Here is a 20,429-nt window from a genome sequence, read left to right on the forward strand (position 1 = left end):
TTTTAAAAATGCAAATCGTAAAATCAACTGAAAAAAGCGTCACGTGTTGATTACGAGTTGCAGCACCACCACCAAAACAAAGAGGGAAGAAAAGAATAAATAAATAATTTTCAGGAATGTTGGTATTAATCAGTTACTTTGTTTGCTACACGAAAGTGGAAGTTGGTACGTGGAAGTTTTAAGAAGTGCAGCAGTCTGACCTAATTTGGTTAGGCCTATCAACCTTTCGATGGTTCAATTCCTTCTGATGATGACCATTTGATTAAATTATATAAACCTCATAGGAAAGAGAGTTGCCTGACACGCACAGAGTACAATATGAAATTAGCCAGAGGCTCTCCCGTTACAAACAGTGCGTTTAAACGTATTGTATTTTTACAAACTCGGTAACCTATCGTTCTTTTGTTTTCATTTTTTTTTCCATTGTCTTCAAGAAGCGATTACGGCAATAAAATCTTCTTTGTGGCTATTATTCGTTAGCATCCTATTATAAAACGGAAATTGAGTCTTAAATACGCACGACACACAAGCTGCTACTTCGAAGGTAGCCGATATGGATTCATTATAATTCTACAAGCTTACTATAAGCTTTATATTGTTATGATTAGAATGTTTTATATAGAAAACAGCAGGCAATATGTATTCATGATACTCGTAAGTGTTTGTGTCGAAACTGGAATACCACCTGTAAAAAAGGCGGTAAAATATTGATTGCATGAAAATGAGAAATACAGCAGGTGATAATTCATGGAATTGATCGGATTGCGTTTATTTCTCTTTTTACTGTCATTCGGTCTCTGTCTACTATCAAAACGGTGTATATAAAACCACGGAGAAAATATCGTTTAATAGGCCTACTGTTTGTATTATATTCAAATTCGTACCTAAAACTTAGGAATACTTTCTTGGATGTTAAGAGGAAAATGTCACGGTTAGTGATACTTGTGATTGCAGGATTTTGCTCAACATTTTTACCTCTCTGTGAAATGTACACGTTTCGTATCGAGCCTCTACGAACAAGCGTAATGGAAGGAGAGACGGTTACGTTAGTTTGTGAAATTGCAAATACGTTGGACGATGAAGAATACATACTCATATGGAAAAAGGACGAAACGACTATAGCGCAGGAACATTCAGTACTTGGTCCGACAATACAAGTAGGTCATCATATCGAGTCTGATTTGGTTCGTACAACCAGTGGTTTTATGTACGTTCTAAAAATAAACCCCGTCACTGTATCAGACGCTGGTGTTTATACGTGTTTAGCCGAGGAGCGCATGAAGGTACGAACGTCATCTAAACACGCAAGTTTAATTGTGAATCAACTCCCAGGATCGCAGTATCCGAAATGTTTAACTGAAAAGGACGGTGGGTTTCCCGAAGGCGAAGAAGTGACATTGACGTGTGTGTCGGAAATCGTCACCCCACCCGTGACGCTTCAATGGACGCGTAACGAACAAGTTGTCCCTTCAATAATCGAAAAGGATCTACAAAATAGTTTAATTAAAACGCATTACACTTTTGTACCAAACCCAGATGATAACGGTGACAGGTTTATGTGTACCATGACGTCATCCGCGATAAAGTCAAAATCTCCACAATGTGATCTAACCCCTCTGGTGGTTTTACACAAACCTATAATAACGATTCGTCGATATTCGGACGTGATTTACGTCGGAAAGGAATCGGTTTATATATGCGAGAGCACTGCAAATCCTACGTCGACAACATACAAATGGAACGTATCGTCACAATTGACGAGTAAGGTAGTCATAGACGATAATACGTATCAGATATTACGATTATTAAACCCTTCGTTATCGGATGAAGGGTGTATGTTAACATGCGTAGCTACGAACTCAATGGGTACATCATCATCGTCCGTTACCCTACATCTCCAAGAGGAGGAGAGCGATAGTCATCAAGAGGAATTAACAACTGGTGGTGTTTATGATAACAATAAAGGACATTTTCTTGGCGTTCCTGTAGTCGTCGCCGTCATAGGGTTAACAGGAGCATTTGTTTTCTTTCTGTTTTTGGCAATAACACCAGTATGTTATTGCTGTCTGTGTGGTAGACCGCCAAGACTATCCCCAAACGAAACGGTCATTCATCAAGATATGTATAGCGACCCAAAAGATTTTCATGCTCTTCAGCAAGTACAGACCTCTGATGACGTAGCACATTGGATGAGATCTGTTGCGTCGCAGGTGCCAGAAGACTGTGACGTACATTATTCAGAGATTGATGGACGACCAATGTCTTTTAAATTTCCAAAATGCTCTTGTGTTTAAAGGACCGCTCCGGATTTAAAATGTAAATTTGACCTATTTCCAGTGGCGTAACGCAGACGCCCGAGGCCCCTGGTTTTGGAACCCTATGTGGCCCTCCAACGCTGGTGGCCTCGGGCGTTTTTAGCTTTTTCGACATATTTTATTGCCTGATTTTTTCCTCTTGGCACTGCTCAGGGGCCCCTGTAAGCTCCGGAGTCCATGGGTGGGTTTAGCCAGTGAGCGCTCATAGCCGTTACTCAACTGCTTATTTCGTGTTCATTTGAACAAGGTGTCCGAAAAAAGTGGCGTTAGTCAGATATCAATGTTATTACTAATAACGATTATGATTTCGAGTATTATTAACAATTGAACAGTTTTAAACCGAGAATTTCAATTTAAGAATAACTGGGACAATGTCGTTAAGTCGCTACTCAGGAAAGCAGGATACACAATCAAAAATAGATACTTTTAATGCTGAACTCGAGACCAGTAATTCTCGAGGGAAATCGAACATTAATTGCACATTATTGCATCAACAAAACATTCGACAGCAAACTCATTTATTTGTTCATTTATTCTTTAAAACTAACAAAAGATTTACCGTAAATTACGTAAATAAATGATTCGAGGGAGTACAGCAGAGAGGAATCGATTTAAAAAACACCATTAATTTTACCACAGATGCAAATAGTTTTTACTCGATATTCTTCCGTAAATCAAAGTGCGCACAGTTAATCAACTATAATACTGAACAGTAATTCACGTTTGTGTTTCAGTATTGCGGCAATTTGAACAATATATAGGCCTAGAGTGCACATGTTGGGTCGCAACTCTAAACTTGAATTATTGCGCTAATTTGCTGAATAACAAAAATATATCCATTAGGTTTGCAGATAGAGAGCCTCGTACACCACTGAAACCCGTCGCGAATTATTAGTCATTTAGGGTAAAAAAATCGGCTATATACAGTATGTGTAGCTAACTAGGCCTACGACATAATTTTTGTTATTTTTTTATTTATTTTATATTATTATTACTGTATACGTAGTCCGACACGAATATTACCGTAAAACTGTATTTAGAATAGAGTTGTTAATATATATTTATATACAGTACTGTAACTCTAAATTGTAAATAATTTAGAATTATAAAGCAGTTTTGAATTTTGATTGTAAAATAATAAATTATGTAAAATTGTTTTCATCTTCTTGTTTTACAGAATTTCTGTTTCAAAGTCAATCACTATATTTAGAAAATGGATAAAATGAAAAATTTACACCAGAAAAAAAGAGTAAATCTTGTAACACAAGCCATTAAAATTTAATAAAAATGATTATTACAAATTTATGTACAAAACAATTTAATTGCAATTTTATATCATATTATATACATGTTTTCTTCAAATTAAGATTTAAAATAAGTAGCTCTATTTTAGAAAGAAGACCACTAACTAAAAAGTGGTCCACAATTAAAAGTAGAGCAGTAAATCAACACTTGTTAGTCAGGCATAAAAGCTCTGTCTACACAATCAAACTAGTTTGACAACAAAAGTGTGATGTGCCCAAATATGGTAGTTAGTGATATTCCCAAATATGGTAGTGATATGATATCATCATGTTCATTATATGGGCACATCACATTTTGTTGTCACAAGTTTGATAGTGTGGACAGAGCTTTAAACCTGAATCATATTGTATTATAAAAGAGCACACAAAAGCATATACAGTAGAAGAAAATGAGCTGAAATAGGAAAAAATAACTTTCTCCACCAAAAGTCATCATCATCTTCTTGTACTGTGCAGAAACTGGTACAGAAGTACAGTTGCACATCGCCTCAGCAGTAAGTAACATTTTGTTGTCAGTCAACAATCTAGAATGTTGAAGGTAATGGACATACCCTTTAAGCTTGGATGAAACGCAACAACGTAGGCACAATGCAAGTGAGTTGACCAATCAAAACTGACAGTTCAGTGGTCCATAGCATCCTGATTGGTCAAATTACTTGTTGTACAGTTACAATTACATCCTTGTATTGCACCCGGCTGGGGTCCAAGCTTCAATAAATGTATGTAACGCCAAAGAGGAATAAAATAGCACCTAAAACACCCTTGAAAAGCTGCAAATGGAAGTCATCTGTTTTTACAGCACCTAGTATATTTGAATATCATCATTTTGGCTGGTAATTGGTTTTAAACCCTTTCTTCATTGCAAACTCTTTTAACAGCATATCCTGTAGAAAAAATCCCAACCAATAATATTAATGAGACATTCAATAACATATACACAGACATCCTCTCATAATTGGACTTAAACATACTACAGTAAAACATATCTTAAGGGTACACCTTCGGGACCCAAGAATATTGGTTGGCCTCCTAAAGTTAATCAAGAATATGTCCCTTGAATAGGGGTTGGCCTCCTAAAGTTAATCAAGAATATGTCCCTTGAATAGGGGTTGGCCTCCTAAAGTTAATCAAGAATATGTCCCTTGAATAGGGGTTGGCCTCCTAAAGTTAATCAAGAATATGTCCCTTGAATAGGGGTTGGCCTCCTAAAGTTAATCAAGAATATGTCCCTTGAATAGGGGTTGGCCTCCTAAAGTTAATCACTGCAACAACAAAAAACAAATAATATTTTCACATAATTATACAAAGACAAAACAAACGGTTAAATTCACCCAAAAACCTGTTGGCTGGCAGCAAATTTAACTAATTTTTACTTTAAATTACAGTTTTTTCAGGTAATTTGTTTTAAACCAATTTTTGGTCAAAGTGAATAACTATTATGGAACATCAAACTGGCATATTCAAAAAAAATATTCAAAAAATGATTTTTTGTTTTGTTTACAGGGGGACAATATATCTTTAAACACTATTTCAGTATTATCAGTTTCTCACTAAGTGAATGTGAGCATTTATTAAATACAATTGTCACCAACCTGTTGCATAAGTTGAGTTTCAAACTTCTTCACTAAAGTCATCAAGTGTACAACTGTTTTTTCTTGTTCTTCAAGTTTCCTATTCTTAAGTTCAAGTGACTTTTTATACGTGAAACAATTTTCGCAGCTGCCTTTCGCTTTACATATATGGTTTTTTAACTTAGTTCTCAATATGTTCGCTTCTTCTGAAATTTTGTTTAGTTCTTTAGTCAGTTCTTCTAACTGCTGTTGCCTTTCCCTGATACACACAAACAAATTAACAAATAATAAGATTATTATTGCTTCAAAATCAATAGAAGGTTAACGTATATTAATTATATAACTCTTTTCAATTTCCATTTTGGTTAGCCACTTGACTTTGTTTATGTAGAGTATCTTGTGTATATGTTTGTCTTTGTCGGGGATTGCCACCTTTTAAGAAGGATAGTGAATGAATTTGCTGGTTATCCTTGACAATTTGCCTAAATATATAACCAAAAAAAAGTCAAATCTGTAAATTACAGCAAAAAACAACGAAAGAGAATCAAATACATACCATGAATTATCTTTTAAAATGCTACCCATTTGCAGTTTGAGTTTTTTTATTTTGTCTTCTCTATCAGATATTTCTTTACTTTTGCTTGTTTCTAATTCGTTCAATTCTGTTTTGTACTGAAAGAAAACAAACCATAAACTTGCTAATTTTATTTGCTAATAAAAATGATTTAAAACAAATACATCTGGTACCAACGAATGGCATTAGAAAAAGATGGAAATGAAGCCTACAATAAATGTGTGGTCTTCAGGTTGAAGCAAGAAAATGATGCTGTGTATATCAACAGTCACACCTTTGTGTACAAACTTGACTTCTCAAGCTCTGTCTACACTATCACACTATGGACCACAACTCTGGAATGACCAGTTAATATTTGTCCACAAAAAAAAAATTAAAATTACATCTCCGAGTTTAATTGCCTGTCTGTGGAGGACTAGACTAGATTCTAGCCCGTAATTTAGTAAAGATAAATATTTTGGCACATATGATGTTTCATACGTATAATATAATACGGACTAAGGAAAGACGTGTATGTCTTGACACCAAGAATTTATGGTGCATACAATTATTATTGTTGTTTGTATCATTTTCCATGTGTAAACTGTTATGTAAATAGCACTAAATAAAAAAAAGGGTGATGTGCCCAAATATGGTACTGATATGCTTAAATATGGTAGTGATATGACATCATCGTGTCCATATATGGGCACATCACATGTTTTTGTCACATAAGCTTGATAGTGTAGACAGAGCTTCATCATTGTGTCCATTCCATTCATTACATATAGTACTGTACATACCTTTGTATTCATCTCATTCAGGTTCAACTCGTGTAATGATTTCAATTCTACAATTAATTTAGCCTTCTCCGTTACAGATTGCTTTGCTTTTTCTAATTCTAGTTTTGTTGCTTGATGAGTTTTCTTTTCCTTCTCATATAATACTCTGTAATGTTCTTCCTGAGTAACCTGTAATAAAACAAAATACACATTTAACATTAATGGAGGTGAATAGAGGGAGCTATTGATATGTGATTACATCACATTAATTTTTGTTAATATATTTACCTCTACCAATTGAAAATGTATTAATATGATTTATACTGCAATTGAATTATACCGCCATTTCTGTGATTTATATACTGTATGTATATATATGTTTTATTTTCTTTTGTCTGTTTGGTTATGGCTTCCCTGACACAAGCATTTGCTTTATTGGTGACATCACCATTTTTGCAAATAAATGTTAATTTTGATTGATTGATGATTTATGCGCATACAGGGACTTTGGGATGTGACTCTTCACTTTTACGCAGTTTTGGTAGTTTTTATTTCCTATGGTCCTTTTTGTGTCAAGACACATAGATTAGATCTTTATCTGTGGTCTTTTATGGTCTATTTACGGTCGTGTATCCTGCTCATATTTGACCATGTACATTTGACTATTCGCTGATGTAATCGCACGTTGGTAATGTACAAAGCGCCATGAGCTCCACATGGGTGGGGGACACCGGCACTATACAAGTTTTCATTCATTATTATTATTAAATAATCATCTCATTAAAAGAAACAAGAAATATTACATAATGTACAATCTCACTATACTGTATACAGACAGTTTAAGCATGCATTTAAAACTTACGCTTTCATTAAGCTTGATACGTAAAGCGTCCAATTCTTCTTGTTTTTCTGCAATTTCACTTTTAAACTGTTCATTTAATTTCTGCAGAGATTGTATTCGATTTTTGTGTTGCCTCTCACGATTCTAAAAAAAATGTACAATGTATCACAGTTTTAAAAGTTGAAAAAAAAGAGGGGGAGGGGGCCTACTAGGAAACACTTTCTGGGCAAGAACTGGCCCAGAATATTGGTTTCAGAAAAATGCCCAGTGTTGGGTCCAGGACTTTGAAATAGTCTGTCTACGCTATCAAACTAGTTTGAAAAAAAAAAGTGTGATGTGCCCAAATATGGTAGTGATATGACATCATCATGTCCATGGGCACATCACATTTATTTGTCACATACAATTTGATAGTGTAGACAGAGCTTTTAAACAATGGTGAAATAAAAAAAAAATCTATCATTTTAGTATTCAATACTAAGTGAGGGAGGTGAGGTAAGGGCGGTAAGGGAGGGAGGGAAGATTCCCCATCTTGGTTCTGCTTATGGTAACTGTTGTAGTGAGAGGAATACCTGATATTCTCTGATGTCATCTTGTAACTTCTGATTTGGTTCTGACTTTGATGTATGTGGTCTACTATTACTGCCAGGTGTTCTTGGTGTTTCATCTTTTTCTGGAACTCTTTGATGTGTAACCATTCCATCCCCTTGTATGGAAAGTCTATTTTGTGTTAATGAATTCCTTCCGGATTCATTTCCTAAACGTGTCAGAGGTGGAAAAATTATTCCACGATTCATTTTTACAGATCCAAAAGGTCGTGAATTTGACCTTGAATTATTCATTTTTATTGACATGAGCTTGATTTCTTGTACCTTCAATCACCTGAAAAGAAGAATATAAATTAAAATTAAATAAATAATAAATATAAATTAATATTAATAATAATACTGTGGGAGAGGTGGGGGGAATATATTTCAAGTGTTATATCACCAGCATAAGCCATAAGACAAGGCAATATTATCTTCTTGGGAGTGAAATCAAACCGAAATGGAAAAGAGGCCTAGGCCTAGTGTAGTGAGTGCACATCATCATCATATAGCCTAGGCTAGGCCTTTTTTTATTAATATTAATCTACACCCGGTACCATTTCAGTAGGGTTTTAATGATACCATAAAATGTTATCTCTCGCTATTTCCTAGTAGTAGTAGGGCCTAGGCCTAGTCCTATCTTATGCCATGAGAAGCAATATAGTTCTAGGCCTATGCCGACCACCCAGCACGGGTCATCAATTGATGAGACCTAACGCAGAGCCTACCTAGGCTACTGACTGACACTGACAGTGAGTAGAGTAGGCCTGGCTGGGCCTAGCTTGCTAGTAGCAGTAAATATGTGTTATTATACTAGCCTATACCGTACAGAGATCAGCATTAAAAAGTATATTGGCCTGGTTTACTATTTGCATTTTATTTAAAGACTGGTCTAATTACATTTCTTAAATGAGTTTCTTAACGCAAAGAATTAAGGCCTAGTCTAGGCCTAAATTCTAGATCGACTGCATCGCGGCGGGAGGTAAAGTTTGTTATAGCAACCTCTTCCTGTTGAACTATGGAGCGCCAGTAGCGCAACACATTTTGTGTGTTTCTAAGCCGTCCACACCTTCATTTTGATTTATGTTATAAAATGAATATCAAATGTAAAGAAACATGTTGAACAAACCTAAGAAGAACTACAGGCTACATGTTTAACAATTCTGTGGCATTCAGGTGGGATAGTTGGCCAATACAGATCAATTACTGTACATAAAAATACAATAAATATAAAACTACTATTTGCATACACATACAACTGAAGTTAAATTCTGTTCGTACAGTTATTTCAGCAAAAAAACTGGCTTTATTGACGAAGAACACCGACTTATATATTTCTGATAAATAAGCCTTATACCGGAATAATTGTACTGTATTGTTATAATAATGTGTGGTTATGATCACATTAAGATAGTTTACGTAAACATACATTTATAAGAATAGGTTTATTATTTGTTTACGCACTGTTGCTAAAATTAAATGTGCAAATTGTGAACTGCTAAATCTGTGCCAGACTGTTTATACAGTATCTCATATTCTCTATTACACTCTACTGCACATCAATATTTTAAATTCATTTTTATACAAAAGTTAATTAAATTAAGGGATCATGTCTAAATTATAATACTGCAATTACTGCAGTAACCACATTTTTTCAACAATAATGTATGCATTTAGTTATAATGTATAAATTTATAATACAGTCACTACAATAATAAACAATGTGTATTATACTCAGACAAGAGCTTGATATATACTTTCATAAACTGGTAATAAAGAGTAAACAAAATGCAATTACTGCAGTAACTGAAGTAGAATAAGTTTGACATGACCTCAAACAAAATTCCAACTTAATTATAATAGTACATAGTACAATAAAAAGGCCACTTTAGACATTTTTATTTCCCTTTTCAATAGAAGATAAATATTTCCTTGTAAATGCTATAAACTAAGCTTTGTTTATGTATGTTATTTATAGCTTTTACAATAGGGCATTGTTATCTATAGCTTTTACAATAAGGCATTGTTATCTATTGATTAAAGGAAGCAAATACACAGTTGTTGTTTGTCATCTATTAAAAAAAGGAAATACATATTTTGTTAGGTGACCTGGCCATAGATAAAAATAAGTATTAATGTTGATAATTAAATACAGTATTAGACATAATTAGATGAAATCAAATATTTTAAAGGCATTTTCACTATATTGTTAATAAAATAAAATCAGAGGCCCATCCTCGACCTCCCCTTCAAGGTCAGCGATCACCTTTAAATCAACTTTAAATTTAATGCTGGCCAAAAATATCTGGATTCAGAACAATAGTTTAGGAGGGTGGGATTTTGGGACCTTAAAAAAAATTACACATTTTGGCGAGTTTAAGGGGAGTTTTCTTTTGACGAATTAAACATTAATACAGAAAACCCCTGTTTAAAAAAAAAAAATTATTACATTTGCAGTTACAGTACAGGATTTTTAGAAGACAGATATGACAGCATATTCCTATATATACAGAGCGTGTCTTAATCTAGTAAGTTTAATTCATAGATTCCAGTATTAACAAAAATTAAATTGATAAACAAAACTTCCAAATACTGTTTGTAAAGTCATAGTATACTTGAAGGTTTTGACAATAGCAGTATTAAATAATTGTAATTAGTATTAGAAACTGTGTAATCTGTGATGAGAAGTTTATGAGTGACGAAAAATCACCAAACATAAATTCTTCTGCTTGATAATGGTGTACCTTTAGAGCAACTTTTTTTCACTCACATAGATGTTTTCCACTTAGAAATAACGTCAAAATCATTCTACTGCAGTACTACATTTTTTTACTGTAATAACGTATGATTTTAGTTTGTTTCAACATTGTTATGAGACAGTCACTGCAACCAAGAACAAGCTTGCTATAGGAACATAATGTAGTAATGATTTTAACATGCTCCCTCACAGGTTAGACATTTGTGGTTTATAATTTCTATCAACATTATATCAAATATATCCTTGTTAATGGAAGAAACACATGTACACGTGTATGCTATTACTTTTTAGTGTTTAAACTGCAAAAATGTTATACATTAAATATAAACATTACCAAAACTATAATAGCCGTATTGATCAATAAATTATATATTTTTCTTAATGAATATTTAAATCACTTAATGAATATTTAAATCATTAACAAATAAATGACCTTTGAAATGAGTAACAAATTTGCTTATTAAAAAACAGTAATTATTATTATATTAAGTGTTTTACTAGCTGTATTTATAAAAAACAATCTTTTAAACCAACCTATAACCAGTATATGATTTATTCTTTATGTTTACGTGCTTGAAGAAGTTTTAAATTTGAAATATTTAAGGTACGTTTCACACCAAGCCCATTCAATCCTGCGCTTGGACACAATATTTTATACTTCCCAGGCACTTTGTTAAAAATCCTTTAACACATATGACAATCGGTTTATGTCAGGTATACACACATTCCTGACACTGACAGTCAAAAACCAAAAACACAAATTACACAAAAACCGCTTTACGATAACCTCAATGAAACCCCCAAATTATTTGTTGTGACCACCTTTCCCCCTTTTTTTTCAACTTTGCACTTTATACCAATGCTTGACCAGCAGAATTTGAACTTGGTGTGAACACATCTCTATAGTACTTTGCTGTTGCATGTGTAAATTAGCATAAATATAATTTACTATAACCCATATTATTTTAACAAAAAATGTTTGTTATGCATTTTTGGAACAAACTGGATATTTTTCAATTTCAGAAAACAATAGAACACACTTTACTTACAGTTAATATGTTATATAATACATTACATTTCACAATTTTGGAGCAGATTTTTTTCATTCAATTATTTTGAAATTTTAATATTTAGTTCACAAAAATAGTTACTAGTTTTTTAATTTGTCAATAGTGGATGCAAAGAAGTTTAGCTTGGGTTTAAATTTCTAATTACATATTGTTAAATGACGGATGTGCAGAATCTTTTAGACTACTTTACCATTTGTTTTCCTCAACAGGGAGACATAAACTAAAGCCTGATTTACATAAAATCGCCACAATTGTTCATGTTGCATGAGGAAGCAGTTAACCATTTTAACAGTTATCGACAGATCTGAACAGTACCAATAGACTCTGCACTGGACCAATAGACTCTGCACTGGACCAATAGACTCTGCACTGGACCAATAGACTCTGCACTGACCAATAGACTCTGCACTGGACCAATAGACTCTGCACTGGACCAATAGACTCTGCACTGGACCAATAGACTACACACTGGACCAATAGAGAAGTCTGTACAGTACCAATAGATACTGTACTCTCCACTTCCATAAACTAATCAATTCCAATTTAACACCTTTTGGTTTGTAAATATACGCAGATAATTGCTATGTAAGAACAATGTACTGTGAATGTAATTTTCTTATTGTTTTGCAATCTGCCAGGTTTATGAATGAGACTGAATGAATGAGAAACCACCTCTAGACCACTACAAATGGCACTCAAAGACAATTGTGAAATCGAGGCATTCTTTAAAGGAAGATTTCACTGGTTATGGAACCACATTTCTTTCTTGTGAAAATTCAGTATTGTGGACCGCCAAGTATAGACTGCAACTGTGTATTCCTTTCATTCAGCAGGCACAAACCCCAGATTGGGAAACATGGCTCTACATGCGTTCAACAATTAATAGTTTTAACCACTTTACTGGCAATTAAAGTACTGGACCAATAGACTCTGCACTGGACCAATAGACTACACACTGGACCAATAGAGAAGTCTGTACAGTAACGATAGAAACTGTACTATATATATCAATTTGGAAGTACTGCAGATAACACCAGGTAATATCATACACTCTGCTAATCGGTCAACTAGCGTTTTAAAACTACAAGCAGACGTTTGACATCAGGCTTACGTTGATACACGAGGCGTTCAATTTACTTCTGGTAAATGTGCTGCACATTAAGATGCTCAGACAACATTCACAACATTTAAAACACATAATTAATGTCATAACGACTTGGCGTTTAAAAAATGGCCACCCTGGTTGTAATAACTCGCATGTATTTTTCCTTATAGTAATTAGGCCGACATACAATACACCAAATAAATAACAAATGTTTTTTTCACCCCGATAATAATAAGTTTCACCTGGGCCTCTACATTTTATATCAATTCATACATTAATTAGTATTAATAGTCAATCTGATATAGGATAGTGCATCTTTACATATTCCAGACAATACAAACAATCCTATTCATTCACAACTGTAATATAATGAACATACATCATTATACATATGTGTGTTTCCTATGTTATCTTCTTTCCCCCATTCTTTTATAAGCCCAATCTCACTCACTTATCTTATGTTTTCTACATGTCTTACAGTAAAAATAAAAAATTCAATCTAACAGCTAGCTTGTGTGTAGAAAAAAAATGAGAGAGGACTTGCAGAATGGTCTGATAAGCAAATAGACTTAATATTTTAGTTCTGAACAGTTAAGCTTAATAGGAGTTTTTTTTTTATTTGAATGTACCGCTTACGTGTTTACAATAGCGAGTTGAACAGATAAATAACTGCAGATGAATCATCACCTTGGTGACAGCACTATATTTGAGGATGATCCGATCAGCGACACTCCCAGACTTTAAGCGTCAAGTCCACGCTACCGGAGATAACATATGGTGCACTTCTATGGAAATCTATACAAGATATAAGGAAAAACGTATGTAAGTTGTTACTTAAAAACAATAAATACACAATTAGTTAATTCAGTTAATTAATATATATGTCAGAAAAAAGCATTAACACTTTCCTGGAAAATGAATTTGGTTTTCAGAGACTGTAATACCAGATTTTAAATCAAATGGAATGGCCCAAGCGGTTAGGGTAGGAGCACCACAACTTATTGCTTTTTAAATATCCTTCCTTGACCATTAGGACCCAAAAACTGGAGGTACACAGTACACATCTGGCTTCAAGCATGTATCATAAAGAACCCAATTCAACTTTTGGAAGAGTAAGGTGTTATCCTAGAATTCTGGTCTAATCTCAGCCCCCTGGTGTTGTGGACAGATGTAGGGTGTTACCCCAGTATTCTGGTCTAACCCAGTATTCTGGTCTAACCCAGTACTCTGGTCTAACCCAGTACTCTGGTCTATCCCAGTATTCTGGTCTACCCCAGTATTCTGGTCTACCCCAGTATTCTGGTCTACCCCAAAATTCTGGTCTACCCCAGTAATCTGGTCTACCCCAGTATTTTAGTCTACCCCAGTATTCTGGTCTACCCCAGTATTTTGGTCTACCCCAGTATTTTGGTCTACCCCAGTATTCGACAAATGAGCACTTTTTGGTAGAGGATGTATGACACAAATGAGATGAAATTTGTTGGTTTTCTCCTTCTACATTTACATACCTAAAGATGTGGTGAAATGTTCGTGGGCATCTAGTGTCTTGGAGCAACGTTTATTCTTGTAATCCCACACTTTGAGTGTCTTATCATCAGCCGCGCTCATTATGTACTTTCCACCTGGATGAAACAGAACACCTCGTACCCAGTTATCATGTCCAACCTATGAAAAATATAAATAATATTAAAATCTATATAACAGTACACCTTGTACACAGTTACAGTTAGTAAAAAGTGTGATGTGCCCAAATATGGTATTGTAGCCCAAATATGGTAGTGATATGACACCATCATGTCAATATATGGGCACATCACAATTAAGTAAAGTAAAATATCTTACCAATGTCATGATACAGATTCCAGCACTGACGTCCCACATTTTAATGGTTTTATCACGTGATCCAGAAATTAGATATGGACCAGATCTGCCTCCTTTTTTAATCTAATAAAAACAATAAAAACCTTTATAATTTTGTGCCATTATCACAGTGATTCAGTACATAATCTACAATAAATCATTACTAGAGGTCTCTGCTTATATTGAATATATAAATAATAAACACTTACCTCAGATCCAATGGCTTCATTGATTATGGGATGAGCATTTTCAGGGGCCCAGGCTATACATTCAACAACATGGTCATGTTCTCTTAATTCTGCTTTACATTCTTTGCTGGAAACAGCCCATACTCTTACAGTCTACAAACAATTGAAATTTAAATTTGAACATTTAAAATATAGTTAATATTACAGTCAACTACTATTCTCATAGAACGGCATTAGCTATTATGGAGACACATTATGTTAATAGGGGTCTACTGTATTATCCTACCTTTGCCATATGTTTAGGTCTACAATTTAACTAAAAACTAGTTTGACAAAAAAATATGGCAGTGATATGCCCAAATATGGTAGTGATATGACACCATCATGTCCATATATGGGCACATCACATCATTTTTATCGCATAAAGTTTGATAGTTTAGACAGAGCTTAAGACTTACCTGATCATTAGAACAGCTAGCTATAAGCGATCCATCATGGTAGATTTTAATCATTCGTACCCATTCTCTATGGCCAGTAAATGTCTTTACACAGTATCTAAAAAAAACAATAAATACATCACGTCAAAATGATATCATTTTAAAATCCCTTAAACATCAAAAGCATGCATGGATGTAGTCAATGAATGGGGCACTCATCACCCAGTCTACAGTTAATGTAAAGCTCTGTCTACACTATCAAACGTTATGTGATGTGTCCATATATGGACATGATGATGTCATATCACCACTATATTTAACATATCACTACTATATTTAACATATCACTACTATATTTAACATATCACTACTATATTTGGGCACATCACACTTTTTTTGTCAAACTAGTTTGATAGAGTGTAGACAGAGCTTAAGGCATTCCATATGGTTCTTATCCACCCCTTATGTAACATTATTTATTTCTACTGTTATGAATTTGACTTATCAAGAACCATGATACGAATTGTTACTCGGTCGGTAACCACTAATAAATTAATATCAAATCTGGAAGCAGAACTTACCCAGATGCGACCTCCCACATTTTGATTGTCTTGTCGCGCGAACACGAAAACACAAAATCCCCGTTAGGAGCGAATGATACAGAGGATACATTATGATCGTGGCCTTGTAGTGTTTTTGTACATTCGTATGAACCAAAATCCCATATCCTTACAGACATATCGGCAGAACAAGACACTAGAAAAAAAGAAAGAAAAAACATAGTTGATTCAACTGTTATAAAACAATCAAAATGAAATACAACCAACTAACTGTCTCAATACTGGACAACCCTTAAGCTGGCCTAATATGTCCAGTTTTTTTCTGGAAAGTCTGGTATTCCAAATGCGCTTTTAATGGCAAAAAAAGTTTTGTCTAGTTTTTGGAGCGTTTCTGGGTTACAGAGAGTTTGGTATTAACAGGGAAAGTTGACTGTATCTACATTATGAGCATTTGAAAGAAAAAATAAACTATGTGGAAATTATTGTACTGCAGTTACTGCAGAAACTACACTTTGAAAAACTCTTAACATTTTCAAGCAATTATTTAGCATGGGTGGTCATTCAGTGAATACAATTATAAACCTCTACATTATTAAAAAATAAAATCTTAAGTTATTGCAGTAAAAAAAATGAAGTTACTGCAGTAAAATCATTTATACATAATCCCTTAAGCTCTGTCTACACTATCAAACTAGTTTGACAAAATAAGTGTGATGTGCCCATATATAGTGGTGATATACTCAAATAAGGTAGTGATATGACATCATCATGCCCATAAATGGGCTAATCAAATTTTTTTTGTCACATAAAGTTTGTGTAGTGTAGACAGAGATTTCGGATATTTGAGACTTATTACCAAGGAGTTTGCCAGTCTGGTCAAAGGCTACATCTTGTACCGCATCCGTGTGCCCTCTTAGAGTCCTTTCATAGTCGCCAGTTTCATAGTCCCATACCTATGAAAAAACAAATGTATGGAATGGAAAAATAAGTTGAATAATCACTTCCTGGTTTATAATTATAATATTTATCATAATTTTATATAAACTTTTTCATTACTTGGAACTAGACCATTTTAGAGGTGTTTACCAGGTGTTCCATCTTTCACTAAATATGTGTTATGTCTATTTCTTTGTATGTACATTTCAGTGAGAAGTTGAATAGATAAACATTTAAATACAAATAAAATCTCTCTCTCTCTTTATTTTAATAGTAAACACACACTTTTGATTTGATTTGAATCTATTTAGAAAATCACTAATAAATAAATTAATCACAATACTACTTAAGCTACTAATAAACTAATCATAATACTACTTAAGCTACTAATAAAAGATATTTGACCTCATATTTATTGTTGTGATTTATAAACTCCACAATTGATAATTCTAAATATAGCCTAGACTTCCTGTTATCTTTAGATCCAAAAAGTTCAAAGATTTTTTTATGCAAATAATGAAAGAATTTGAAGTATGTTTACGCATGACCTGGCATATTGTCTGTATCTTACATGGGGTTCAGTTCAAAAGTCTACCAAATAGTTTATTTGAAAGAAATAATGTCATAGAAGAATCTCATAGAAAATGAGAAAAAGACTTTGTGGGATGTTGGCATGGAAATGAATTCATACAAAAACAATGCATACAAATATTACCAACCGAAATGGGATAAATTATCAGATTGTACAACATTCATTGAGATAGAAAATATTAAAACCACCCTCCATAACAAAAGTAAACTAATAAGCATTCTCTATGATGGAAAATTGAATTGAAGAGTTTTGAATAGTGAAAATGATCTTGTTAGGTGTACTACAAACTATCTGTTAGGATCTTCAAATCTCTAAATGGCAGAAAATCCTATTTTGTTGTGATTTTCCGTTATGTATTGTTTGTTGTATAGTTATCAATCAATCAATCAATCAATCAATAATCCCTCCTTATGAACAAAAATGGGATAAACCACCTTCTATTAGTATTATAACAAAAATTATTTAAACCATCCTCTCTTAAGTCTAACAAATAAACAAACTCACCTTAATTGACGCATCCTCTGATGAGGATACTATTAAACTATACACTGGATGGAATATAACTTTTGTGATGGGGCTTCGGTGCCCGCTTAAACAATACTTTGCAGGAGGCCTTGGTATCCATTCTGATGGAATGCGCTTATCACGTGTAGGACCACTTTGGAATTCTCTTTCTGCTTCATTTAATTTAGATTCTAAGTCCATGACTTTTTTCTGTAAACGGATCACCGAAGTCCACTTCTTTTCTAGTAGACCTACATATTTCTTCTCTATCTCGCCAGGCTGTAAACACAAAAAATTGTTGATATGTAGTTCATAAGTAAACCAGTAATTTTAACTTACGTTTCAAGACAGTTTCGTCTAGCTTTCAGCTAGACTTCTAATCAAAACTAGAGGAAAATGTTTTCATAAAACAATTGTGATGTTCAGTAGTATTCTGTGACTGTTTTTAATAAGAGTCTGTTATGTTACAGGCTCTTGGGAACCACATTTTATTTAATAAGATTCATTTATTCTATAATGGAGTTTCCACAAGCTTTTTACTGTAGTTTAAATTCCATGACTTTTAAACATTTTTACATGTCAGGTTGTATAAAACATCTTTATTCTATTTCACCTTTCATGACTTTTTAAGTTTCCTACGACTTTAAAGGCCTGGAAATGTTTTCAGTAAAGCTCTGTCTACACTATCAAACTTTATGTGACAAAAAATATATGCATATGATGATGTCATATCACTATCATATTTGGGCACATCACACAAACTAGTTTGAGTTCTTTAATTTCCTGTTGTTTCTGTGTGAACACTGATAAATGACTCCACTCAATGATATTTAAACACAATGATTGTACTTACCATATCAGTTTCTTTAATAAATTCATTTAGTGCCTGTTCATAGCCATTAGACCGTAAATAGTCTGCAATTGATTTATTTCTATAAAAAAACATAAAATATGCATCTTTTTAAATTTTAAGTTTAGAATGTTCAAAGTACAGTTGGCAAACAAATGTTGGTTGTAGATCATAACTTTCACAATTTGCTTTATTTACCTAATTCACATACATTATGCAAATTTACGACAGTAATACGGTAATGCGATACTTACAATTCTTCTCTTTGTCTTTGTGATAAAACCATTTTGGTTGATTGTCTCTATTTGATGCGGAAATATTTATACATCAAAAGTCCATAATACAATGTTTAAAATTCCTTGATAATAACTATTGCTGATTAACAGTGAAATCTTTCAAATGTGCATGAAATAGTAAATTTAATTTTAACCAGTTTTCATTCTGTAAAAGAAATAAAATGACATTTAGTGATTGTTAATGTTAGCGAAAGGATGGGAGGGAGCAGTAATCCAAGTATATAGGATTTCCTGTCTGGGTTTTCTTTGTATTCTTTAATATTTAGGATCTGAAGTAGGAATAATAATTTGAAATTTTTAAATAATAACAATTCAATGCTTGAGTATAATCTGAATTCTTAATTTTAATTTAGGGCTAAATGACCACCCCATAATTTATAGGGGTGGTCATTTATCTATGGTAGGCCTAATTAACTTTTTATCTGTTTATATTTTAGATTATATAATTGTTGATATTCTTGTATTTTCAATGTGCTTTATACAATACATTAGTCCATTATAAACTACACAAATTTCTAGATAGAAATAAAATCATTTATTATATCATTTTAAAAATCTTATAACATTTTCCATCAAATCTTTAATCTCAACTCCTTGTCTGTATCATGTTTTTGTTTTTAATGATTTTCAGACATGAAATTAAATGTTTGAGAGTTGTATAACTTCCTCCTTTTGATGAAGTATTTTGACAACAAATTCTACAAGCTGGCCTAGATAAAAGCTAGGAACCAGGCCCAGCCTAGCCCTCTAGCTAGGCCTACACCTCCAGGCTATACACAATCAATAATGGATTCTTAAAATGAACAAAAAAAATTCTTCCTTCTTTGTAAATGGTTTTGAAGAAGTATAACCTAAAAACATAAAATTACAGTTTTCACAATCATCGAGCACTATTTAAATTCTGATTAAATAAGCTAGATTTCAAGTAACATATTGCATGACATTCGGATGTCTGCAGCCTAAAAAAGGCCAGAGGAGAGACAAGAGGAGGAAAATCCGTAGCGATCACTCCCACTTTTTCAGACAGCAAGATGGCGACCACTCTCCTAGAGTGGAATTTCTCTGACGATTCTTCATTTATACATTTTAGAAATAACCCTACACAATGAAACTAAACAGACAAACCTCCAACCGGCACTTTTACTATATTAGTAAAACAACTACGTCAAAAAGTAATGGAAAACAACTCCAAAATATGTCGTAAATTTCTTCCGTTCCCACACGTTCAAAATTACCCACAATGCACGCAGTGATGAAATACAGTAGCCCAGAGGGGACGTGTGATAGTTGATGTTATGACGTCATTGGGAAATATATAAG

General features: G+C 33.5%; 3 protein-coding genes across 6 annotated transcripts in view; 1 reads left to right on the plus strand and 2 right to left on the minus strand.

Moving 5' to 3' along the window:
- The first annotated feature begins 830 nt into the window (after positions 1-830).
- On the plus strand, positions 831-2,316 carry LOC144834718 (opioid-binding protein/cell adhesion molecule-like). Its single transcript, XM_078689618.1, has one exon. The coding sequence runs from the start codon at positions 924-926 to the stop codon at positions 2,292-2,294; it is 1,371 nt and encodes a 456-aa protein (XP_078545744.1). The 5' UTR covers positions 831-923; the 3' UTR covers positions 2,295-2,316.
- A 1,261-nt stretch (positions 2,317-3,577) lies between these two features.
- Positions 3,578-20,429, minus strand: part of LOC144834723 (uncharacterized) — a 33,392-nt gene continuing 16,540 nt past the window's right edge. Inside the window, exons 2-8 of one of the 3 annotated variants that reach the window (XM_078689623.1) lie at positions 8,783-8,909; positions 7,939-8,248; positions 7,388-7,510; positions 6,547-6,714; positions 5,747-5,862; positions 5,212-5,449; positions 3,578-4,503 (exon numbers count right to left, since the gene is read on the minus strand). In XM_078689623.1, coding sequence (XP_078545749.1) covers positions 4,441-4,503; positions 5,212-5,449; positions 5,747-5,862; positions 6,547-6,714; positions 7,388-7,510; positions 7,939-8,220 — 990 coding nt within the window. In that variant the 5' untranslated portion in view covers positions 8,221-8,248; positions 8,783-8,909 and the 3' untranslated portion in view covers positions 3,578-4,440. Of the gene's footprint in view, positions 4,504-5,211; positions 5,450-5,746; positions 5,863-6,546; positions 6,715-7,387; positions 7,511-7,938; positions 8,249-8,777; positions 8,914-20,429 lie in introns of those variants that run through there. The other 2 variants (XM_078689624.1, XM_078689622.1) reach the window with 2 other exon arrangements.
- LOC144834719 (lissencephaly-1 homolog) lies at positions 9,220-20,338 on the minus strand. 2 transcript variants are annotated; one of them, XR_013611000.1, is made up of 12 exons: positions 20,235-20,338; positions 19,068-19,254; positions 18,817-18,895; positions 17,964-18,242; positions 16,788-16,884; positions 15,953-16,127; positions 15,393-15,489; positions 14,956-15,087; positions 14,729-14,830; positions 14,395-14,551; positions 12,776-13,681; positions 9,220-12,292 (listed from the first exon to the last, which is right to left on the minus strand). XR_013611000.1 is itself a non-coding variant. In XM_078689619.1 (11 exons), exons 2-11 carry the CDS (start codon positions 19,097-19,099, stop codon positions 13,608-13,610), a joined length of 1,224 nt encoding a protein of 407 aa, XP_078545745.1. In that variant the 5' UTR covers positions 19,100-19,254; positions 20,235-20,338; the 3' UTR covers positions 9,220-13,607. The 2 variants fall into 2 exon arrangements, 1 of the variants encoding a protein (XP_078545745.1); XM_078689619.1 differs by having other exon boundaries at positions 9,220-13,681.

The sequence above is a fragment of the Antedon bifida genome, chromosome 2 (genome assembly GCF_963402885.1).
Source record: "Antedon bifida chromosome 2, ecAntBifi1.1, whole genome shotgun sequence".
Classification (NCBI taxonomy): domain Eukaryota; kingdom Metazoa; phylum Echinodermata; class Crinoidea; order Comatulida; family Antedonidae; genus Antedon; species Antedon bifida.

Excerpts from the sequence above, each read along its gene's own strand:
- LOC144834718 (XM_078689618.1), top strand. The coding sequence starts at position 924 with ATGTCACGGTTAGTGATACTTGTGATTGCAGGATTTTGCTCAACATTT.
- LOC144834719 (XM_078689619.1), bottom strand. The coding sequence starts at position 19,099 with ATGGTTTTATCACAAAGACAAAGAGAAGAATT. Across the intron at positions 15,088-15,392 it reads CTAGCTGTTCTAATGATCAG|ACTGTAAGAGTATGGGCTGT; the intron begins GTAAGTCTTAAG and ends AATTGTTTGTAG. Across the intron at positions 13,682-14,394 it reads ACATTTCACCACATCTTTAG|ATTTCCATAGAAGTGCACCA; the intron begins GTATGTAAATGT and ends TATCTTGTATAG.